We start from the raw sequence: 24732 nt of genomic DNA, 5'->3' as shown, positions 1-24732 counted from the left end.
GTATCAAGTGCACTTCTTCCGTTATCAAATGTCTCACCATAGCAAACCACCTCCTTCTCCAGAACAATAAATTCTGCTTTTCCAGGTGTATTAAGCATTGTTAGCAACCCATTACTTTGGCGAGTGTCCTCCATAGGGGCCTGTATGAGCAAGCTGGTCTCATCAGCGTTCTCATTATAATAGGAAGCCAGTGGAGCTGGGCCCCTTTCCGTAATTTGCTGCATTTCCTCTTGAGATGAGCTTTTTTCGAGTGCCCCTTTCCATTCTGTATTCAGATGCCTGCAGATCTGTTCATAACACTCCTGAAGCATGTTTTCTATTGCGGTCAATAGCACATGGGCATTTGTAGCCATTTTTAGATAGGTAAGTGAATCAATCCGTAAACAGGATTGCAGAACCCTATAGACTGGGGGGGGGGGGGGGGTTATTGTGCAGCAGCCCCAGACCTACGCTCAACAAAACACACAGGATCAACTTTCAGAGCTGCAATTATGTTAGATCACAGCTGATTACAAGATGGCTTCTAAGTCTGTGTGGTAGTTACCGCGCAGCTGTTCCAAAGAGCATAGGCGAGATCACAGTCGGTATATCCACTCCCGGAGTGTTTCAAACTGCTGCCTGATTAAACTGTTGTCAGAGATGTAGGTTAGAGAAAGCTAGCAGGCTTTATCATCTGGAAATATCAGACAAATCTGAGACTAGCACCCGGAGCTTCACTAAGACGCGTCTTGCCGCAATGGAAGCAGGCTCCGTCCCCCCCGGTTCCGGTCTTTTTATTTAAAGCAGTTAGGCTTTTTGTTATCTGCCGTTATGCACCCAAATAGAATATATTTTTGGGTATTAGAGAGGCAGATGGGCACTTCAACAAGGTTTACCTGAAGGGTAACTAGGTTCTACAGTGATTATGTACGGTTTTGTTTTTTATGTTTCTACGAAAAATAAAAGTTTACATTTTAAATTTTAAAGAGACAGTAACGTTTTTCATGTAATAATTTTTATTAAAAAATTGTCACTTTTTGCTGAGCCTATTCCTTCTAAGACTTGCTGTTCAGGAGTTTATTGACAAATGTCAAACTATGATTCAATTTCTCCTATTTCATCGCAAGTTCCTAAGGTTTGCCTTTCTGGACAAACACTTTCAGTTCGTGGTTATTTCCTTCGGTCTTGAACAGTTCCCAGAATTTCACAAGACAAGAGTCAGGAAATAGGTTCTGGGATCGCTTTTGGCGGTGCTTCGGTTATGGGGCATTGCAGTGGCGCTCTATCGGGTCCAGACGCCATTCTTACAACAAGCTAGATCCCACACAGACTTGGTGGTATCTTTCCTGTGATTCACAAGTGGAAGGTAAAATTTGGGAAAGGAGTTCCTTAGTACCAAATACAAGGGTACCTTTCTGAGGAAACATAATAGCTTTCCTATCAATGATGATTTTTCTGACAGGAATCAGGAAATCAAAGATTTTCTATACTTGTCTAGCCCTTCAGTCCTCTCCTAGGCTGTCAGTGGCTTAGTGCATTAAGGTAATCAGGCTCATGGTGGCGGCAATGGACCCGTTTTGCTTGTTTCCATCTCAGGCATCTGCAGTTAATCATGCTCAGACAATGAAACGGAGATTATGCAGACTTGTCTTCTCGAATAACTCTGGAGCAGGAGACAATGGACTCTCTTCAATGGTGGTTGTCTCTGGATCATCTCTCCCAGGGAACCTGCTTTCACAGACCGTCTTGGGTGATTGTAACAACAGACGCCAGCCTTCTGGGGTGGGGAGCAGTATGGGGCTCCCTAAAGGCTTAGGGAGTTTGGACTCAGAGTCTATTCTTCCTGTAAACATTCTAGAACTGAGAGCAATCTTCAATGATCTTCCGGCCTGGCTCAGCTAGCCTCACTACGGTTTATCAGGTTCCAGTCGGACAACATAACTTCAGTGGCTTACATCAATCATCAGGGAGGAACAAGGAGTTCCTTAGCAATGACAGAGGCAACCAAAATAGTCCAGTGGGCGAGGCCCACTCTTGTTGTCTTTCGGCGATCCATATCCCAGGGGTGGACAACTGGGAGGCGGATTTTCTGAGCAGGCAGACTTTTCATCCGGGAGAGGGGGAACTCCATCTGGAAGTGTTCTCCAATCTGGTTCTCAAGTGGGGTCAGCCGTAATTGGATCTCATGGCATCCCGAGAATGCCAAACTACCGAGATACGGGTCGAGGTCCAGGGACCCCCAGGCGGAACTGATAGATGCTCTGGCGGTTTCCTTGGACCTTCAGTCTAGCATAGCTATTTCCTTTGTTTGCTCTTCTTCCTCGGCTAATTGCTCAAATCAAACAGGAGAGGGCTTCAGTGATCCTCATAGCACTGGCCTGGCCTCGCAGGATTTGGAATGCGGATCTGGTGGAGATGGCATCTCTTCCTCCTTGGAGACTCTCGTTGAGGAAGGATCTTCTGATTCAAGGGCCCTTCCTTCACCCAAATCTAGTTTCTCTGAAGTTGACTGCTTGGAGATTGATCGCTTAATTTTATCCAAGCAAGGATTTTCTGATTCGGTCATAGAGACCATGGTTCAGGCTCGTAAGCCTGTAACTAGAAGGATTTCCATAAGATTTGGCGTAAATATCTCTATTAGTGCGAATCCAAGGGCTACTCGTGGAGTAGAGTTAGGAGTCCTAGAATTCTGTTTTTTCTCCAAGAGGGTTTGGAGAACGGTTTATCAACGAGCTCCCTAAATAGTCAAATCTCTGCCTTATCTATTTTGTTACACAAATGTCTGGCGGATGTCCCAGATGTACAATCTTTTTGTCAGGCCCTGGACAGGATCAGGCCTGTGTTCAAACCAGTTACTCCTCCATGGAGTCTTAATTTAGTTCTCAAAGATCTTCAAGGGGTTCCGTTTCAGACTATGCATTCCTTAGATATTAAGTTGTTATCTTGGAAAGTTTTATTTCTTGTTGCTATTTCTTCTGCTCAGAGAGTGTCAGAGCTCTCGGCATTGCAGTATGAATCTCCTTATCTTATTTTTCATTCAGATAAGGTCGTTTTACGTACTAAACTAGGATTTCTTCCTTAGCTTGTTTCTGATCAGAACATTAATCAGGAGATTGTGGTTCCTTCCTTGTGTCCTAATCCTCCTTCTCAGAAGGAAAGACTTCTGCACAATTTGGACGTGGTCCGTGCTTTAAAGTTTTACTTACAGGGGACCAAGGACTTTCGTCAGTCTTCTTCTTTGTTTGTGACTTTCTCAGGAAAATGTAAGGGACAGAAAGCTACGGCTACTTCTCTTTCTTTTTGGCTGAAGAGTATCATACATTATGCATATGAGACTGCTGGACAACAGCCTCCCGAGAGAGTTACGGCTCATTCCACTAGGGCTGTTGCTTCCTCATGGGCGTTCAAAAATGAAGCTTCTGTGGAACAGATTTAGGCTGCAACTTGGTCCTCTCTTCACACTTTTTCAAAGTTCTACAAATTTGACACTTTTGCCTCGGCTGAGGCCGCTTTTGGGAGAAAGGTTCTTCAAGCAGTGGTGCCTTCCGTTTAGGTTCCCTGTCTTGTCCCTCCCGTATCATCTGTGTACTGTAGCTTGGGTATTGAATCCCCTTAGTAATTAAAATGCTCCGTGGACTCATTGTGTCTTAAAAAAGAAAATAAAATTTATGCTTACATGATAAATTTGTTTCTTATTTGACACGATGAATACACGGCCCGCCCTGTTCTTTTAGACAGGTTGTGGGTTATTGTAAACTTCAGACACCTCTGCACCTTGGCTTTTCCTTTCTCTTCCTAACTTTGGTTGAATGAATGGAGTGGGAGGGAAGGGAGGAGCTATTTAACAGCTCTGCTGTGGTGCTCTTTGCCTCCTCCTGCTGACCAGGAGGTGAATATCAAAAAAGAAATAAATTTATCAGGTATGCATCAATTTTCTTTTTTTATGTAAGATTGATCTTTGGATTATCAGTGTGGGTGTACACAAAGGATTGTATCTGTAATCTGTAACCTGCTTGTGTTATGTGCCATCTAGATACCATCACTATTTATTTTTAATGACACGATGAGTCCACGGATCATCTTAATTACTAATGGGATATTCACCTCCTGGTCAGCAGGAGGCGGCATAGAGCACCACAGCAAAGCTGTTAAATAGCTCCTCCCTTCCCTCCCACCCCAGTCATTCTCTTTGCCTACGTTAGGAAGGGGTAAAGTTAGGTGTTAGAAAAGATTCTTCAATCAGGAGTTTATTAATTTAAAGTAGTGCAAGATTGTGCTGCTTTGTCCTGGGGTGTAGCCGTAGTCCATATCAGTCTCTTCAGTAGTGGCTTTAGAGCAATGGGAACTTGTGGGACATAATTCTCACTGCGCCTCCCTTATATTGATGCTGCCCTAACCCTGAAAACCTGAGGGATTCTTACTCAGGACTTTCTTTTCAGTCACAGGTCTATGTGAGGGAGAGGACCTCTCAAACCTGAGAACTGCCTTGCTGTCGGGCAGCATATGAGGTAAGTGCTGACTTTTTTTCTGGGGGAAGGTTAGTCTCAGAAATAAAGGAGGGAACTTTATTTATTTATTTATTTATTTATTGCAATACATAGTCTCCCCTACAACATAGGGGACATTTGGGTAGTATTGAAGCAGGCACTGGGGCTGATTTTACTTTACGATGGTTCCACATCTCCCGGCGGTTTTGTAAACTAATAACCGACCGGGAGATTTACTTGGTCACGCCCACGATGGGAGGTACTGTTGGTAGCGTAGAGTAATTGCGTGCCTTTTTTTTACTTTTACTCCGCTCCATGATAGAAATATCATAGCTGCGTAGAAAGCTGCTACACTTGAATATATCGTAGCTGCGTATGACCGACAGTACAAAAACTTTAGTCACTTTAGACTCCTGCTCAGCACTTCAGCAGAGGGTTGCTGAGGTGGAGAGATGTTTTACAAATATATCGTAGCTGCGTATATCTGACAGTGCAAAAGTCTTAATCACGACTCCTGCTCATCACCTCAGCAGAGGGTTGCTGAGGTGGAGAGAGGTTTACAAATATATCGTAGCTGCGTATATCCAACAGTGCAAAAGTCTTAATCACGATGACTCCTGCTCAGCACCTCAGCAGAGGATTGCTGAGGTGGAGAGATGTTTACAAATATATCGTAGCTGCGTATATCCGACATTGCAAAAGTCTTAAGCTCAACGACTCCTGCTCAGCACTTCAGCAGAGGGTTGCTGAGGTAGGGAGGTGTTTACAAGTTTAATTTTAGGCCTATAGATTCTGAAATCGCTTAGACGTTCATATCAGGAAAAGAGTTACTGTTTATTATTTAAAAAGACAGTAACGTTTTTAGGTTTTTACATTTTTAATAAAAAAAAATTAACCCTTTGATAATCAAACTGTTTAGTTAGATGTTAGAATGAACCTAGAGGTTTTATAAAGGGTCTCTTGATCACTATGCTTTAATGCCAATGTGGAACCACCAATCCCTTTCTGTTCCTCATGTATGGAGAGAACTTTAGGCTACAGGGATAGACTTTTTTTCTGAGCCAATATTTTCTGATGAGGATGCTGTTCATTATATACCGCAGCTTTGCCCTCAGGCGTCCCAAAATATTTCCGCCCTCACAAACAGTGCCCTGTGGTTCCTCTCTAGCTCCCACTGGAGTTACTTTCAAAGACATTGCTTCTCTCATGTCTTCTGCAATTTCAGATGCGTTGTCTTCTGTCCCAATATGGCAGTTTAAGCATAAGAGGAAAATCAGACATTCAGCAAGCGAGGTTTCTGACGCAGTTATTGCTATTCAAATGTTCCCTCACAGAGCCCGAGGAAGAGGGTAACGTAGTAGCATCGGAAGGTGAAATCTCAGATTCTGACAGTGTAATTCCTCTTGCTGATTCTGAAGTTGTATCCTTCAGTTTAAGCTAGATCGCATCCGTCTGTTACTTAAGGAGGTTTTAGCTACATTGGGCGACAGTGACTCCACGGTCGTTGTTGTTCCCAAGAAGTCCAGTAAGCTGAACAATTATTTTGAAGTTCCTTCCTCGGTAGAAGAGACTGGGTATACCTTTCTTTTGCAAGATGTACCGAGTCCACGGTTTCATCCTTACTTGTGGGATATTATCCTTCCTAACAGGAAGTGGCAAAGAGAGCACCCACAGCAAAGCTGTCTATATAGCTCCCCCTTAACTCCACCCCCCAGTCATTCTCTTTGCCGGCTCTAAGCAGGAAGGGTAAAGTGAAAGAGGTGATAAACTGTTAGTTTTTATTCTCTTCAAGCAAGAGTTTGTTATTTTTAAATGGTACCGGTGTGTACTATTTACTCTCAGGCAGCAGATAGATGAAGACTGCTGCCTGGAGGATGATGATCTTAGCATTTGTAACTAAGGTCCATTGCTGTTCCCACAGAGGCTGAGGAGTACAGGAAACTTCAGTGTGTGGAACAGTTTCATGCTATGCAGCAATGAGGTATGTTCAGTCATTTTTTCTGGAGAGACTGTGATATTTCAGAAAGGCTGACAGTATCCCCATGTGGGTAAGGGTAAGCAGTAATACTAGAGCTAAAAGGAAGGGCATTACTTAGCTTACTTATGGGGCCAATTACATATATGGTTGACACTGAATGTAAAATGTTTGTGTGCAAACGTTTTTTGGATGGGAGTGCTTTAACGTTTTTTGTGGGCAATAAACGTGTTAGGCAACTTTATTAGACACACGTGGCTTATTTTTAGGGTCTTGGAACCCACATGGCTAGTTATAACCTCTCTGGTGCGGTTCTTTAAGGCTCAGGGAACATCGAGTGAGATGGGCGGGGCCTATTTTCGCGCCTCAGTTGCACACTTAATTAACTCCTGAGGGCCCTGGTGTAGGTTTGGGGCCAAATCGAAGCTTTTTACCCCACACTTTCGATCCCTGAGGGCAGGTAGGGCCACAGCAGGGCTGTGGCAAGGTGCTGAGGTTTTTTTTTCCGGATCTGGGCCTATTTTCGATCCGGTTTGGAAATTAAGGGGTTAATTGTTAAAAAATGTTGTGGTGCAATCTTAACTACCTATTGTGTGCCTACATACAAAATTTTGAAAAATTTGGTGCATGTTTAGGCGTTTTTGCAGAATGTGTATGCTTTTTTTCCTCTTAAAGGCACAGTACTGTTTTTAAAGATTGTTATTTTTTTCACTAAATTAAGCGTTTTCATGCTTGTTTGTAGTCATTACTAGCCTGTTCAACATGTCTGACATTGAGGAAAGTCAATGTTTAATATGTTTAGAAGCCATTGTGGAACCTCCATTTAGAATGTGTCCCTCATGCACTGAAAGGTCAATAAATTGTAAAGAACATATTTTAGCTACTAAAAGTATGTCACAAGATGATTCTCAGTCAGAAGAGAATCAGGTTAGACCATCTAATTCTCCCCAAGTGTCACAACCGTTAACGCCCGCACAAGCGACGCCAAGTACTCTAGTGCGTCTAATTCTTTCACCCTGCAGGATATGGCCGCAGTTATGAATACTTCCCTCACTGAGGTTTCATCTAAGCTGCCGGGGTTGCAGGGGAAGCGCCGTAGGTCTGGTGTGAGAACAAACACTGAGCCCTCTGACGCTTTATTAACTATATCTGATGTACCCTCACAATGTTCTGATGTGAGAGATTTGCTGGCTGAGGGAGAGATTTCTGACTTAGGAAATATGTTCCCTCAGACAGATTCAGATATGACGGCTTTTAAATTTAAACTAGAACACCTCCGCTTATTGTTCAGGGAGGTTTTAGCGACTCTGGATGAGTGTGACCCTATTATAGTTCCAGAGAAATTGTGTAAAATGGACAAATTCTTAGAGGTTCCTGTCCACACTGATGTTTTTTCCAGTCCCTATGAGGATTTCGGAAATTGTTACTAAGGAGTGGGATAGACCAGGTATTCCATTCACTCCCCCTCCTACTTTTAAGAAAATGTTTCCCATATCAGACGCTGTGCGGGACTCGTGGCAGACGGTCCCTAAGGTGGTGGGAGCTATTTCTACTCTAGTTAAGCGTACAACTATACCTATGAGGACAATTGTGCTTTCAAAGATCCTATGGATAAAAAATTAGAGGGTCTCCTAAAGAAAATTTTTGTTCATCAGGGTTTTCTTCTCCAGCCTATAGCGTGCATTGTTCCTGTAACCACTGCAGATGCCTTTTGGTTCGAGGCTCTTCAGGTGGAGACCCCATTAGATGATATTCTGGATAGAATTAGGGCTCTTAAGCTAGCTAATTCTTTCTTTACAGATGCCGCTTTTCATTTGGGGCTTAAGTCCTGGTCGGATGATGTGTCATTAAAATCTAAGCTTTTGACCATCCCTTTCAAGGGTAGGACCCTATTCGGGCCTGAACTGAAAGAGATCATTTCAGATATCGCTGGAGGGAAGAGTCATGCCCTCCCTCAGGATAAGTCAAATAAGAGGAGGACCAAACAAAATAATTTTCGTTCCTTTTGAAAATTCAAAGTGGTCCCGCTTCCTCTTCCCCTGCTGGAAGACAAGAGGGGAACTTTGCTCAATCCAAGTCAGTCTGGAGACCTAACCAGGCTTGGAACAAAGGTAAACAGGCCAAGAAGCCTGCTGCTGCCACCAAGACAGCATGAAGGGGTAGCCCCCCGATCCGGGAGCGGATCTAGTAGGGGGCAGTCTTTCTCTCTTTGCTCAGGCTTGGGCAAGCGAAGTTCAGGACTCTTGGGCTTTAGAAATCGTAACCTAGGGGTATCTTCTAGATTTCAAAGATTCTCCTCCAAGGGAGAGATTCCATCTTTCTCAATTGTCTGTAAGCCAGACAAAAAGAGAGGCGTTCTTACGCTGTGTAGAAGACCTATTTACCATGGGAGTGATCTGCCCAGTCCCGAAAACAGAACAGGGGCAGGGGTTCTTCTCCAATCTGTTTGTGGTTCCCAACAAAGAGGGAACCTTCAGACCAATCCTAGATCTCAAGATCCTAAACCAATTCCTCAGAGTCCCATCCTTCAAGATGGAGACCATTCAGACTATTTTAACAATGATCCAGGAGGGTCAATATATGACCACCGTGGACTTAAAGGATGTGTATCTACACATTCCTATCCACAAAGATCATCACCAGTTCCTAAGGTTTGTTTGCCTTTCTGGTACAAGCATTACCAGTTTGTGGCTCTTCCCTTCGGGTTGGCCACGACTGCCAGAATTTTCACAAGGGTGCTAGGGTCCCTTCTGGTGGTCCTAAGGCCGCGGGGCATAGCAGTGGCGCCTTATCTAGACGACATCCTAATTTAAGCGTCAACTTTCTAACTAGCCAAGTCTCACACGGACATCGTGTTTGTCTTTCTAAGATCTCATGGGTGGAAGGTGAACGTAAAAAAGAGTTCTCTTTCCCCTCTCACAAGAGTTTCATTCCTAGGGACTCTGATAGACTCGGTGGACGGAGGTCAGGAAATCAAAGATTTTAGCCACCTGCCGAGCTCTTCTTTCCATTCCTCGGCCGTCAGTGGCTCAGTGTATGGAGGTAATCGTACTAATGGTAGCGGCAATGGACATAGTTCTGTTTGCTCGCTTACATCTCAGACCACTGCAACTATGCATGCTCAGTCAGTGGATTGGGGATTATGCAGATTTATCTCCTCAGATAAATCTGGATCAGGAGACCAGAGATTCTTTTCTTTGGTGGTTGTCACAGGATCACCTGTCCCAGGGATGTGTTTCCGCAGGCCAGCGTGGGTTATAGTGACGACGGACGCCAGCCTACTGGGCTGGGGTGCAGTCTGGAATTCCCTGAAAGCACAGGGTTTGTGGACTCAATATTAGGCCCTCCTACAGATAAATATTCTAGAATTAAGAGCGATATTCAATGCTCTTCAGGCGTGGCCTCAGCTGCCTTCGGCCAGATTCATCAGATTTCAGTCGGACAACATCACGACTGTGGTTTATATCAATCATCAGGGGGGAACAAGGAGTTCCTTAGCGAATATAGCAGTTCCAGAATAATCCGGTGGGCAGAGACTCACTCTTGCCATCTATCAGCAATCTATATCCCAGGGGTAGAGAACTGGGAGGCGGATTTTCTAAGTCGTCAGACTGTTCATCCGGGGGAGTGGGAACTCCATCCGGAGGTGTTTGTTCAGCTGGTTTAGCTATGGGGCACACCAGAATGGGATCTGATGGCGTCTCGTCAGAACGCCAAACTTCCTTGTCACGGGTCCAGGTCAAGGGATCCTCAGGCAGTACTGATAGATGCTCTAGCAGTACCCTGGTCGTTCAACCTGGCTTATGTGTTTCCACCATTCCCTCTCCTTCCGTGTCTGATTGCCAGAATCAAACAGGAGAGAGCTTCAGTGATTTTGATAGCACCTGCGTGGCCACGCAGGACTTGGTATGCAGACCTGGTGGACATGTCATCTCTGCCACCATGGTCTCTGCCACTGATACAGGACCTTTTGATCAAGGTCCGTTCAAGCATCCAAATCTAATTTCTCTGCAACTGACTGCTTGGAGATTGAACGCTTGATTTTATCAAAGCGGGGTTTCTCTGAGTCGGTCATAGATACCTTGGTTCAGGCTCGAAAGCCTGTCACCAGGAAAATCTATCATAAGATATGGCGTAAATATCTCTTTTGGTGCGAATCCAAAGGTTACTCATGGAGTAAGATCAGGATTCCTAGGATTTTGTCCTTTTTTCCAAGAGGGATTGGAGAAGGGATTGTCAGCTAGGTCCTTTAAAGGACAGATATCTGCTTTGTCTATTCTATTACACAAGCGTCTGGCGGATGTCCCAGACGTTCGGGTTTTCTGTCAGGCTTTAGTTGGAATCAAGCCTGCGTTTCAACCTGTTGCTCCACCAAGGAGTCTAAATTTAGTTCTTAAAGTTCTTCAGGGGGTTCCGTTTGAACCCATGCATTCCTTCTATTTTGGAAAGTTCTGTTTCTAGCTGCTATCTCTTCAGCTCGAAGAGTTTCTGAACTTTCTGCATTACAATCTGACTCGCCTTATCTTGTTTTCCATGCTGATAAGGTGGTGTTGCGTACCAAACCTGGGTTCCTCCCTAAGGTTGTTAATAACAGGAATATCAATCAGGAAATTGTTGTTCCTTCTCTGTGTCCTAATCCTTCTTCTAAGAAGGAACGTCTGTTGCACAACTTGAACGTGGTTTGTGTTTTGAAGTTTTATTTGCAGGCAACCAAAGATTTTCGTCAAACATCTTCTTTGTTGGTTGTCTATTCTGGAAAGCGTAGAGGTCAAAAGGCTACGGCTACCTCTCTTTCTTTTTGGCTGAAAAGCATCATCCGTTTGGCTTTTAAAAATGATGCTTCTGTTGAACAAATTGGTAAGGCTGCGACTTGGTCTTCGCTTCATACCTTTTCCAAATTTTACAAATTTGATACTTTTGCTTCTTCTGAGGCTATTTTTGGGAGAAAGGTTCTGCAAGCAGTGGTGCCTTCCGTTTAGGTTCCTGTCTTGTCCCTCCCTTCATCCGTGTCCTAAAGCTTTCGTATTGGTATCCCACAAGTAAGGATGAAACTGTGGACTCGGTACATCTAGCAAAAGAAAACAAAATTTATGCTTACCTGATAAATTTCTTTCTTTTGCGATGTACCGAGTCCACGGCCCGCCCTGTCTCTTCAAGACAGATAGTATTTTTTATTGAAAACTTCAGTCACCTATGCACCTTATAGTTTCTCCTTTTTCTTCCTAAGCCTTTGGTCGAATGACTGGGGGGTGGAGTTAAGGGGGGAGCTATATAGACAGCTCTGCTGTGGGTGCTCTCTTTGCCACTTCCTGTTAGGAAGGATAATATCCCACAAGTAAGGATGAAACCGTGGACTCGGTACATCGCAAAAGAAAGAAATTTATCAGGTAAGCATAAATTTTGTTTTTTCTCCATCTCCTATGTTTAAAAGGATGTTTCCCATATCCGACTCGGTTAAGATGACTTGGCAAACAGTCCCCAAGGTGGAAGGAGCCGTTTTCACCTTAGCTAAGAGAACTACTATATCCTTAGAGGATAGTTGTGCTTTCAGAGATCATATGTACTAAAGAAGGGTTACTCAAGAAGATGTATGTGCACCAGGGCTTATAAGTACAGCCAGCTGTGTGCATTGCTACCTTCACTAGTGCGGCAGCATATTGGTTTGATGCGTTATCTGAAACTATTAGGACAGAAACTCCACTGGATGAAATCCAGGATAGGATAAAAGCTCTTAAATTGGCTAATTCCTTTATTACAGATACTTCCCTTCAAGTTATCACATTGGGAGCAAAGATTTCAGGTTTTTCTGTTCTAGCTCGCAGAACCTTACGGTTAATACCTTGGTCTGCGGATGTATCCTTTAAGTCTAAGCTTTTAGCGATTCCTTACAAGGGGAAGACCTTGTTTGGACCTGGCTTGACGAAAATAATCTCTGATATTACGGGAAGTAAGGGTCATCTTTTGCTTCAGGACAAGAGAAACAAACCTGAGGGACGACAGAGTAATTTTCGTTCCTTTCGAAATTTCTAGGGAAATTCTTTCTTTCTCTTCCGCCTCCAAGCAGGAACAGTCTAAACCTTCATGGAGACCCAATCAGTCTTGGAATAAGGGAAAACAATCCAAGAAGCCTGCTATTGAATCAAAGAAGGCTAATGTAGCCTAGTGGTTAGCTTTGTGGCTTTGCAACTCAAAGGTTGTTGGTTCAAATCCAGCTGCTGGCGCTGGATGTCCATTTAGCATGAAGTGCCTGCCCCCGATCCGGGACCGGATATTGTAAGGGGCAGGCTTCCTCCTTCGCTCAGCCTTGGGTTCAAGATGTTCAGGGTCCCTGAGCAGTAGAAATAGTGTCCCAGGGATACAAACTAGAGTTCAAAAGTTTTCCTCCCAGAGGCAGGTTTCTGCTTTCAAGATTATCTGTAGACCAGATAAAAGGAGAGGCGTTCTTACATTGTGCAAGAGACCTCTCTGACCTGGGAGTGATAGTTCCTTTTCTGATTTAGGAACAGGGTCTGGGTTTTTATTCCAATCTGTTCGTGATTTTACAGGGATCATTACAAGTTCCTAAGGTTTGCTTTTCTAGACAAACATTTTTCCTTTTGTTGCTTTTTCCTTCGGTCTTGCCACAGCTCCCAGAATTTTCTCAAAGGTTCTGAGATTGCTATTGGCGGTGCTTTGGTTACGGGGCATTGCAGTGGCGCCCTATCTGGACGACATCCTGATCCAGGTGCCATCCTTACAACCAGCAAGATCCCACATACAGAAATGTTGTTATCCTTCCTATGAACTCACGGGTGGAAGGTAAATTTGGGAAAGAGTTTCTTAGCCCCAAATACAGGGTAACTTTATTGGGAACCATAATAGATTCCCTATCTATGAAGATTTTTCTGACAGAAGTCAGGAAATCAAAGATTTCAATATTGTCTAGCCCTTCAGTCCTCTCATTGGTCATCAATGGCTCAGTGCATGGAGGTAATCGGGCTGATGGTAGCGGCAATGGATATCATCCTATTTGCTCGGTTCCATCTCAGAATTCTGCAGTTAACCATGCTCTGGCAATGGAACGGAGAGTATGCAGATGTGTCTCCTCGAATACTCTGGAGTAGGAGACAATGGATTCCCTTCAATGGTGGCTGTCTCGGGATCATCTCTCTCAGGGGACCTGCTTTCACAGATCATCTTGGGTGATTGTGACAACAGTCGCCAGCCTTCTAGGTTGGGGAGCAGTCTGGGGCCCCCTAAAGGCTCAGGGAGTTTGGACTCAGAGACTTCTCTTCCTATAAACTTTCTGGAGCTGAGAGCGATCTTCAATGCTTTTCTGGTCTAGCCCCAGTTAGCCTCGGTCCACTTTATCAGGTTCCAGTCGGACAACATATCCAAGATAATCCAGTGGGCAGAAACCCACTCTTGCTGTCTGCCGGTGATCCACATCCCAGGGGTGGTTATGGGTCGAGGTCCAGGGATCCTCAGACGGTACTGATAGACGCCCTGGCGGCACCTTGGACCTTCAGTCTAGCACACCTATTTCCTCTGTTTGTTGTTCTTCCTCGGGTTATGGCTCGAGTCAAGCAGGAGAGGGCCTCGGTGATCCTCATTGCACTGGCTTGGCCTTGCAGGATTTGGTATGCGGATCTGGTAGAGATGGCATCTCTGCCTCCTTGGAGACTATCATTGAGGAAGGATCTTCTAATTAAGGACCCTTCCTTTCTTTCATGTAATTAGCAAGAGTCCATGAGCTAGTGACGTATGGGATATACATTCCTACCAGGAGGGGCAAAGTTTCCCAAACCTTAAAATGCCTATAAATACACCCCTCACCACACCCACAATTCAGTTTTACAAACTTTGCCTCCGATGGAGGTGGTGAAGTAAGTTTGTGCTAGATTCTACGTTGATATGCGCTCCGCAGCAAGTTGGAGCCCGGTTTTCCTCTCAGCGTGCAGTGAATGTCAGAGGGATGTGAGGAGAGTATTGCCTATTTGAATGCAGTGATCTCCTTCTAAGGGGTCTATTTCATAGGTTCTCTGTTATCGGTCGTAGAGATTCATCTCTTACCTCCCTTTTCAGATCGACGATATACTCTTATATATACCATTACCTCTGCTGATTCTCGTTTCAGTACTGGTTTGGCTATCTGCTATATGTAGATGAGTGTCCTGGGGTAAGTAAGTCTTATTTTCTGTGACACTCCTAGCTATGGTTGGGCACTTTGTTTATAAAGTTCTAAATATATGTATTCAAACATTTATTTGCCTTGACTCAGAATGTTCAACTTTCCTTATTTTTCAGACAGTCAGTTTCATATTTGGGATAATGCATTTTAATTTAACATTTTTTACCTTAAAATTTGACTTTTTCCCTGTGGGCTGTTAAGCTCGCGGGGGCTGAAAATGCTTCATTTTATTGCGTCATTCTTGGCGCGGACTTTTTTGGCGCAAAAATTCTATTTCCGTTTCCGGCGTCATACATGTCGCCGGAAGTTGCGTCATTCTTGACGTTATTTTGCGCCAAAAATGTCGGCGTTCCGGATGTGGCGTCATTTTTGGCGCCAAAAAGCATTTAGGCGCCAAATAATGTGGGCGTCTTATTTGGCGCGAAAAAATATGGGCGTCACTTTTGTCTCCACATTATTTAAGTCTCATTTTTTATTGCTTCTGGTTGCTAGAAGCTTGTTCTTTGGCATTTTTTCCCATTCCTGAAACTGTCATTTAAGGAATTTGATCAATTTTGCTTTATATGTTGTTTTTTTCTTTTACATATTGCAAGATGTTCCACGTTGCAACTGAGTCAGAAGATACTTCAGGAAAATCACTGCACAATGCTGGAGCTACCAAGCTAAGTGTATCTGCTATAAACTTTTGGTATCTGTTTCTCCAGCTGTTATTTGTATTGCATGTCATGTCAAACTTATTAATGCAGATAAAATTTCCTTTAGTACTGTTACATTACCTGTTGCTGTTCCGTCAACATCTAATTTTCAGAGTGTTCCTGATAACATAAGAGATTTTATTTTTTAAATCCATTAAGAAGGCTATGTCTGTTATTTTTCCTTCTAGTATACATAAAAGTCTTTTAAAACTTCTCTTTTTTTCAGATGAATTTTTAAATGAACATCATCATTCTGATACTGATAATGGTTCTTCTGGTTCTGAGGTTTCTGTCTCAGAGGTTGATGCTGATAAATCTTTGTATTTGTTCAAGATGGAATTTATTCGTTCTTTACTTAAAGAAGTGTTATTTGCATTAGAAATAGAGGATTCTGGTCCTCTTGATACTAAATGTAAACGTTTAAATAAGGTTTTTAAATCTCCTGTAGTTATTCCAGAAGTGTTTTATCTCCCTGATGCTATTTCTGAAGTAATTTCCAGGGAATGGAATAATTTGGGTAATTTATTTACTCCTTCTAGACGTTTAAGCAAATTATATCCTGTGCCATCTGACAGATTAGAGTTTTTTGGGACAAAAATCCCTAAGGTTATGGGGCTGTCTCTACTCCTGCTAATGTACTACTATTCCTACGGCAGATAGTACTTCATTTAAGGATCCTTTAGATAGGAAAATTGATTCCTTTCTAAGAAAAGCTTACTTATGTTCAGGTAATCTTCTTAGACCTGCTATATTTTTAGCGGATGTTGCTGCAGCTTCAACTTTTTGGTTAGAAGCTTTAGCGCAACAAGTAACAGATCATAATTTTATAGCATTATTTTTATTCTATAACATGCTAATAATTTTATTGGTGATACCATCTTTTGATATCATTAGAGTTGATGTCAGGTATATGTCTCTAGCTATTTTAGCTAGAATAGCTTTATGGATTAAACTTGGAATGCTGACATGTCTTCTAAGTCAACTTTGCTTTCCCTTTCTTTCCAGGGTAAATAATCATTTTCGTTCCTTTCCTCACAAGGAACAAAAGCCTGATCCTTCATCCTCAGGAGCGGTATCAGTTTGGAAACTATTTCCAGTTTGGAATATATCCAAGCCTTATAGAAACCTATAGCCAGCTCCTAAGTACCTATGAAGGTGCGGCCCTTATTCCAGCTCAGCTGGTATGGGGCAGATTACGTTTTCTTCAAAGAAATTTGGATCAATTCCGTTCTTAATCTCTGGTTTCAGAAACATTGTTTCAGAAAGGTACAGAATTGGCTTCAAGTTAAGGCCTCCTGCTAAGAGATTCTTTTCTTTCCCGTGTCCCAGTTAACACAGCAAAGGCTCAGCATTTCTGAAATGTGTTTCAGATCTAGAGTTGGCTGGAGTATTTATGCCAGTTCCAGTTCTGGAACAGGGGCTGGGGTCTTATTTTATCTCTTCATTGTACCAAAGAAGGTCAATTCCTTCAGACCAGTTCCGAATCTATCATTATTGAATCATTATGTTAGGATACCAACATTCAAGATGGTTACTGTAGGACTATCCTGCCTTTTGTTTAGCAAGGGCATTATATATCTACAATAGATTTACAGGATGTGTATCTGCATATTCCGATTCATCCAGATCACTTTTAGTGTCTGAGATTCTCTTTTTAGACAAGCATTACCAGTTTTGTGGCTCTACCGTTTGGCTTAGCCTCAGTTCCAAGAATTTTTTTCAAAGGTTCTCGGTGCCCTTCTTTCTGTAATCAGAGAATAGGGTTTTGGTATTTCCTTATTTGGACGATATCTTGGTATTTGCTCAGTCTAATCATTTTCGAAGAATCTCATACGAATCGACTTGTGTTGTTTCTTCAAGTTCATGGTTGGAGGATCAATTTACCAATCAGTTCATTGATTCCTCAGACAAGGGTAACCTTTTTAGGTTTCTAGATAAATTCAGTGTCTATGACTCTGTCCTTGTCAGACAAGAGAAGTTTAACATTGATATCAGCTTGTCAAAACCTTCAGTCACAATCATTCCCTTTGGTAGCCTTATGCATGGAAATGTTGGGTCTTAGGACTGCCGCATCAGATGCGATCTCCTTTGCTCGTTTTCACATGCGACCTCTTCAGCTCTGTATGCTGAACCAATGGTGCAGGGATTACTCAAAGATATCTCAATTAATATCTTTAAACCGATTTTACGACACTCTCTGACATGGTGGACAGATCACCATTGTTTAGTTCAGGGGGCTTCTTGTTCTTCCGACCTGGACTATAATCTCAACAGATGCAAGTCTTACAGGTTGGGGAGCTGTGTGGGGGTATCTGACGGCACAAGGGGTTTGGGAATCTCAGGAGGTGAGATTTCCGATCAATATTTTGGAACTCCGTGCAATTTTCAGAGCTCTTCAGTCTTGGCCTCTTCTGAAGAGAGAGTTGTTCATTTGTTTTCAGATAGACAATGTCACAACTGTGGCATACATCAATCATCAAGGAGGGACTCACAGTCCTCTGGCTATGAAAGAAGTATCTCGAATTTTGGTTTGGGCGGAATCCAGCTCCTGTCTAATCTCTGCGGTTCATATCCCAGGTATGGACAATTGGAAAGCGGATTATCTCAGTCGTCAAACGTTGCATCCGGGCGAATGGTCTCTTCACCCAGAGGTATTTCTTCAGATTGTTCAAATGTAGGAACTTCCAGAAATAGATCTGATGGCTTCTCATCTAAACAAGAAACTTCCCAGGTATCTGTCCAGATCCCGGGATCCTCAGGCGGAGGCAGTGGATGCATTATCACTTCCTTGGAAGTATCATCCTCCCTATATCTTTCCGCCTCTAGTTCTTCTTCCAAGAGTAACCTCCAAGATTCTGAAGGAATGCTCGTTTGTTCTGCTGGTAGCTCCGGCATGGCCTTACAGGTTTTGGTATGCGGATCTTGTCCGGATGGCCTCTTGCCAACCGTGGACTCTTCCGTTAAGACCAGACCTTTTGTCTCAAGGTCCTTTTTTTCCATCAGGATCTGAAATCCTTAAATTTAAAGGTATGGCGATTGAACGCTTGATTCTTGGTCAAAGAGGTTTCTCTGACTCTGTGATTAATACTATGTTACAGGCTCGTACATCTGTATCCAGAGAGATATATTATAGAGTCTGGAAGACTTATATTTTTTGGTGTCTTTCTCATCATTTTTCTTGGCATTCTTTTAGAATACCGAGAATATTACAGTATTCTTCAGGATGGTTTAGATAAGGGTTTGTCCGCAAATTCCTTGAAAGGTCAAATCTTTGCTCTTTCTGTTCTTTTTCACGGAAAGATTGCTATTCTTCCTGATATGCATTGTTTTGTACAAGCTTTGGTTCGTATAAAGCCTGTCATTAAGTCAATTTCTCCTCCTTGGAGTTTGAATTTGGTTCTGGGGGCTCTTCAAGCTCCTCCGTTTGAACCTATGCATTCATTGGATATTAAATTACTTTCTTGGAAAGTTTTTTGTTCCTTTTGGCCATCTCTTCTGCCAGAAGAGTTTCTGAATTATCTGCTCTTTCTTGTGAGTCTCCTTTTCTGATTTTTCATCAGGATAAGGCGGTGTTGCGAACTTCTTTTGAATTTTTACCTAAAGTTGTGAATTCCAACAACATTAGTAGAGAAATTGTGGTTCCTTCATTATGTCCTAATCCTAAGAATTCTAAGGAGAAATCGTTGCATTCTTTGGATGTTGTTAGAGCTTTGAAATATTATGTTGAAGCTACGAAATCTTTTCGTAAGACTTCTAGTCTATTTGTTATCTTTTCCGGTTCTAGAAAAGGCCAGAAAGCTTCTGCCATTTCTTTGGCATCTTGGTTGAAATCTTTAATTCATCTTGCCTATGTTGAGTCGGGTAAAACTCCGCCTCAGAGAATTACAGCTCATTCTACTAGGTCAGTTTCTACTTCCTGGGCGTTTAGGAATGAAGCTTCGGTTGACCAGATCTGCAAAGCAGCGACTTGGTCCTCTTTGCATACTTTTACTAAATTCTACCATTTTGATGTATTTTCTTCTTCTGAAGCAGTTTTTGGTAGAAAAGTACTTCAGGCAGCGGTTTCAGTTTGAATCTTCTGCTTATGTTTTTCATTAAACTTTATTTTGGGTGTGGATTATTTTCAGCAGGAATTGGCTGTCTTTATTTTATCCCTCCCTCTCTAGTGACTCTTGTGTGGAAAGATCCACTTCTTGGGTAGTCATTATCCCATACGTCACTAGCTCATGGACTCTTGCTAATTACATGAAAGAAAACATAATTTATGTAAGAACTTACCTGATAAATTCATTTCTTTCATATTAGCAAGAGTCCATGAGGCCCGCCCTTTTTTTGTGGTGGTTATGATTTTGTATAAAGCACAATTATTCCAATTCCTTATTTTATATGCTTTCGCACTTTTTTCTTATCACCCCACTTCTTGGCTATTCGTTAAACTGAATTGTGGGTGTGGTGAGGGGTGTATTTATAGGCATTTTAAGGTTTGGGAAACTTTGCCCCTCCTGGTAGGAATGTATATCCCATACGTCACTAGCTCATGGACTCTTGCTAATATGAAAGAAATGAATTTATCAGGTAAGTTCTTACATAAATTATGTTTTTCCTAAATCTAGTTTTTCGGGAGCTAACTGCTTGGAAATTGAACGTTTAATTTTTCCAAGCGGGGCTTTTCAGAATCGGTCATAGGGACATTGATTCAGGCTTGTAATCCTGTTACTAGAAGGATTTACATAAGATATTGCGTAAATATCTCTATTGGTGTGAATCCAAGGGCTACTCACGGAGTAGACTTAGGATTCCTAGAATTTTGTGTCTTCTCAGAGAGCTTGGAGAAAGGATTATCAACAAGTTCCTTAAAGGGTCAAATTTCTGCCTTATCTATTTGGTTACACAAGCGTCTGGCAGATGTTCCAGATGTGCAATCTTTTTGTCAGGCCTTGATCAGGATCAGGCCTGTGTTCAAACCAGTTACTCCGCTATGGAGTATTAATTTGGTTTCTTCAAGGGGCTCCGTTTGATCCTATGCATTCCTTTCATATTGAGTTGTTATCTTGGAAAGTTTTATTTCTTGTTGCTATTGCTTCTGCTCGCAGAGTATCAGAGTTCTCTGTTTTGCAGTTTGAGTCTCCTTACCTTATTTTTCATTCAGATAAGGTGGTTTTGCGTACTAAATTCGGATTTCTTTCTAAGGTTGTTTCTGATCGAAACTTTAATCAGGAGATTGTTGTTCCTTCCTTGTGTCCTAATCCTACTTCTCAGAGGGAACGGCTTCTGCACAATTTGAATGTGGTCCGTGCTTTAAGGTTTTACCTGTAGGCGACTAAGGATTTTCGTCAGTCTTCTGCTTTGTTTGTGGTTTTCTCGGGAAAACGTAAGGGACAGAAAGCTTCGGCTACTTCTCTTTCCTTTTGGCTGAAGAGTATCATACATTTTGCATATGAGACTGCTGGACAGCAGCCTCCAGAGAGAGTTACGGCTCATTCCACAAGGGCCGTTGTTTACTTATGGGCATTCAAGAATGAAGCTTCTGTGGAACAGATTTGCAAGGCTACTCTCTTCACTCTTTTTCAAAGTTCTACAAATTTGACTCTTTTGCCTCGGCTGAGGCCGTTTTTGGGAGAAAGGTTCTTCAAGCAGTGGTGCCTTTCGTTTAGGTTCCCTGTTTTGTCCCTCCCGTATAATCTGTGTACTCTAGCTTGGGTATTGATTCCCATTAGTAATTAAGATGATCCGTGGACTCGTGTCAATAAAAAGAAAGGAAAATGTATGCTTACCTGATAAATGTATTTATTTTTTAACACGATGAGTCCACGGCCCGCCCTGTTATTTTGACAGGTTATTTGTATGTTATAAACTTCAGACACCTCTGCACCTTATTTCTTCCTTTTTCATCTTAACTTCGGTCGAATGACTGGAGTGGGAGGGAAGGGAGGAGCTATTTAACAGCTTTGCTATGGTGCTCTTTGCCGCCTCCTGCTGACCAGGAGGTGAATATCCCATTAGTAATTAAGATGATCCGTGGACTCATCGTGTCAAAAAAGAAATAATTTGATCAGGTAAGCATAAATTTTCTTTTTTCAGTGTCGTCGTACTAATGTTTTTAGAATGGAGAGGGGGAGCAGTGTTAGACTTAAAGGGACACTGAACCCAAATTTTTTCTTTCATGATTCAGATAGAGCATGCCATTTTAAGCAACTTTCTAATTTACTCATATTATCAATTTTTCTTCATTCTCTTGCTATCTTTACTTGATAAAGAAGGCATCTAAGCTTTTTTTTTTGGTTCAGACTTTTTTATTGGTGGATGAATTTATCCACCAATCAGCAAGGACAACCCAGGTTGTTTACAAAAAATGGGCCGGCATCTAAACTTACATTCTTGCATTTCAAATAAAGATACCAAGAGAATAAAGAAAATTTGATAATAGGAGTAAATTAGAAAGTTGCTTAAAATTTCATGCTCTATCCGAATCACGAAAGAAAAAAATTGGGTTCAGTGTCCCTTTAAGAGTTTGGCAATAATGTTTATAAATGAATAAACTGGCATTTGTTTTTGTAGACTGACAATATTTATGTGAAACCTATTTTTCTGATTTATGCTGCATGTTACAGGAATACGCACTGGGCCAGTGGAGCTGTCTGCAGGTCGTCCTGAATTTAATAGACTGTCAGCAGCCAGAGCGCTTCTGGTGCACTCCTTTATTGCAGCGATCGGCTATCGCTTTCCTTCATGCTCTGTGGCAGGACCGACGAGATAGTGCCATGACCGTGCTTAGGACCAAGTGAGTGATAAAGTGATGTTTTTCAGCAGTTAAAGGGCCATGATACCCAAATATTGAAACTCTTGAAAGTGATGCAGCATAGCTGTAAAAAGCTGACTAGAAAATATCACCTGAACATCTCTATGTAAAAAAGAAAGATATTTTACCTCAAAAGTTCCTCAGTAGCCACATCCCATTGTAAAGGACTTCTAAGCAGCAAATCAGTTTGTCTGTCCCGGGACAGCTAAGGGATTGAGCCTTGTGCACTCTCATGTTATTTCCCTATTCAGTTTAAGGAAGTTTACTATGAAATCTCATGAGAGTTAAGTGAAATCTCATGAGATCACAGTAAAAGAGTTCATGACCTCAGCACTGTTGATGCTGATTGGCTGCAGTAAATTTCTTCATTTTTATATTTTTTTACCTGCAGCTGGGAGCAGCTGAGTATAACTTTTTACACAGAACTCACTCTGCTGAGCTGAGGAAGTTGTGAGGTAAAATATCTTCCTTTTTTACATAGAGAAGCTCAGGTGATATTTTCCTGTCAGCTTTTTACAGTTATACTGCATCAGTTTCAAGTGATTTAGCATATGAGTATTATGTCCCTTTAATAGAGCAGCATGGGTTTGTGATTAAGAATATTCACTCTTTTGTTCTAGGCCTAACTTCTGGCAGAATCTGACAAAGCCGCTCTTTGGCACACTTATTCCACCTTTAGAGACCTCAGAGGTAAGTTTTGTGTAGAAAAAATAAATGAGGAATGGAAAGTGTAGATAAAAATATACTTTAAGTTCCATTAAAAGCCACAACAAGGGGCTAAAAAGAAAAATACATTCTGACCGGTTTCGGTCTGCCAACCGTACGTATAGACCTATGTGTTACATGCGATATCACTCATTAAAAAGGATAAGACGTATCCTGATTGGATAAACCCCTTCCACAAGCAGTGAACAAGTAGCAACTTCCTATTTGCATATTTAAAACAACCTTAATACAGATTGACTTGAAAAGACCAATATACACATGAACACGTATATATACAATATAAAGACAGACAGATAGATGTGGATATATATATGAGATCATCTCTAAAACGGCATAGATATGATAATTACATCAAAGGTATAGGTGCATATTTATATATACAAGTGAATATAACAATGTCTAAACCCTGCTCTTTGTCATTTTGCTTTCCCATAGTGAGCATCTGCGCTGATAAATATTGGGTTTAGTACCAAAGCGCATAACTATTTACCACCAGGACCAGTATGGGAAACACCTGTAAACATGTATACCAACTTCAGAATGAATAAATGTAAGGCAGAGAGTGTACAAATATTCACTATAAATTACACATATACAACCAACATGCCAACCCATGATACTTATATAATTAAAAGGCGCAATTATCAATACCGAACAGATATATGGAATACAGTACATAGTAGGTATAAACTACATGATGAAATACCTACAGTATGTATCACTTATCTCTCAATCCCTCACATCTAGGTTAAAAGGGAGATACATAATGGGTACTTGGTATTCAGGACTAATCAAAAATAAACAGACAAATGGATAAATAAATTAGTTATTCTCAGTAGTTTATATCAAACTCGCTATTAAATCCCTTAGGTACCAAGGTATCCAATTTGTAAATCCAGTATATCTCTTGCCTACATAGAACATTAAACTTATCTCCTCCCCTCACGGTCGTTTGATCTGCTCTATTGCTTGCCATCTAAATGACGTAACATCTTCATGATGTACAGTAATAAAATGTTTAGATAAGGCTGAGCATGTGCGCTTGCCAGATATATAGGACATATGTTCTTTAATACCTTTCCCAAGCTCACGGGTTGTTCTACCTATATATTCTCTGTAACAAAGAGTGCATTCAATCAGATCACAAAGGTGCTCCTACAATGAATACATCCCCTAGTGTCAAAGGATTGTCCTGTCCTAACAGATCTAAAAGAGCTGCCAATGTTGGTATGGTCACATAATTTACATATTCCCTGACCACATCGTATGTTCATGTGCTGGTGACGGTCTTTATCTCTCTGCAGCTCAGCATCCTGGAGACCTGCGCTTTCATCATGAAAATTATCTGCCTGGAAATTTACTATGTAGTCAGGTGAGAGAGAGTCTGAGTGTGGTCTGGGATACACGATGCTTAGCAATGCTTTTACATTGCGCTTATGCATTTCTTACATTCTCAGGGGATCATTAGACGACTCACTGAAAAACATACTGAAGAGGTTCTCAGAGCAAAAAAGATTCACGTATTGGTCTGGGTATGTCCAATCGCTGGTCTGTCGAGTCGCAGACACCGAGGGCAGCTGCGCTTCACTCTCAGAGTATCAAATGCTGCTGTCAGCCTGGCGAGTGCTCCTCATCATTGCCACACACCACGTAAGTTTTCAGCCATCTGCTATAGACCAGGATACCGTGTTGTGGATTTAATTGTGATAAAGCCTTCATTTTATTTCTTTGTTTGGTGATCTGTTTGTATTACCCCTTTCCCTTGTGTAGAACCTGGTCTCTAATGCTCCGGTTACCCTTGTGCTGGGGATCTGTTTGTATTAACCCTTTCCCTTGTGTAGAACCTTGTCTCTAATGCTCAGATTACCTTGTGCTGGGGATCTGTTTGTATTAACCCTTTC

General features: G+C 42.0%; 1 protein-coding gene across 1 annotated transcript in view; it reads left to right on the top strand.

The window, feature by feature from the left end:
* Positions 1-24732, top strand: part of NUP188 (nucleoporin 188) — a gene marked incomplete in the record, with an annotated part of 235410 nt that overhangs the window by 175837 nt on the left and 34841 nt on the right. The window contains 4 exon segments of the mRNA XM_053696185.1: positions 21918-22087; positions 22726-22795; positions 24136-24203; positions 24289-24481. Coding sequence (XP_053552160.1) covers positions 21918-22087; positions 22726-22795; positions 24136-24203; positions 24289-24481 — 501 coding nt within the window.

This window comes from Bombina bombina, chromosome 12 (assembly GCF_027579735.1).
Source record: "Bombina bombina isolate aBomBom1 chromosome 12, aBomBom1.pri, whole genome shotgun sequence".
Taxonomy (NCBI): Eukaryota; Metazoa; Chordata; class Amphibia; order Anura; family Bombinatoridae; genus Bombina; species Bombina bombina.
This window is presented reverse-complemented; position numbering and strand designations above follow the sequence as displayed.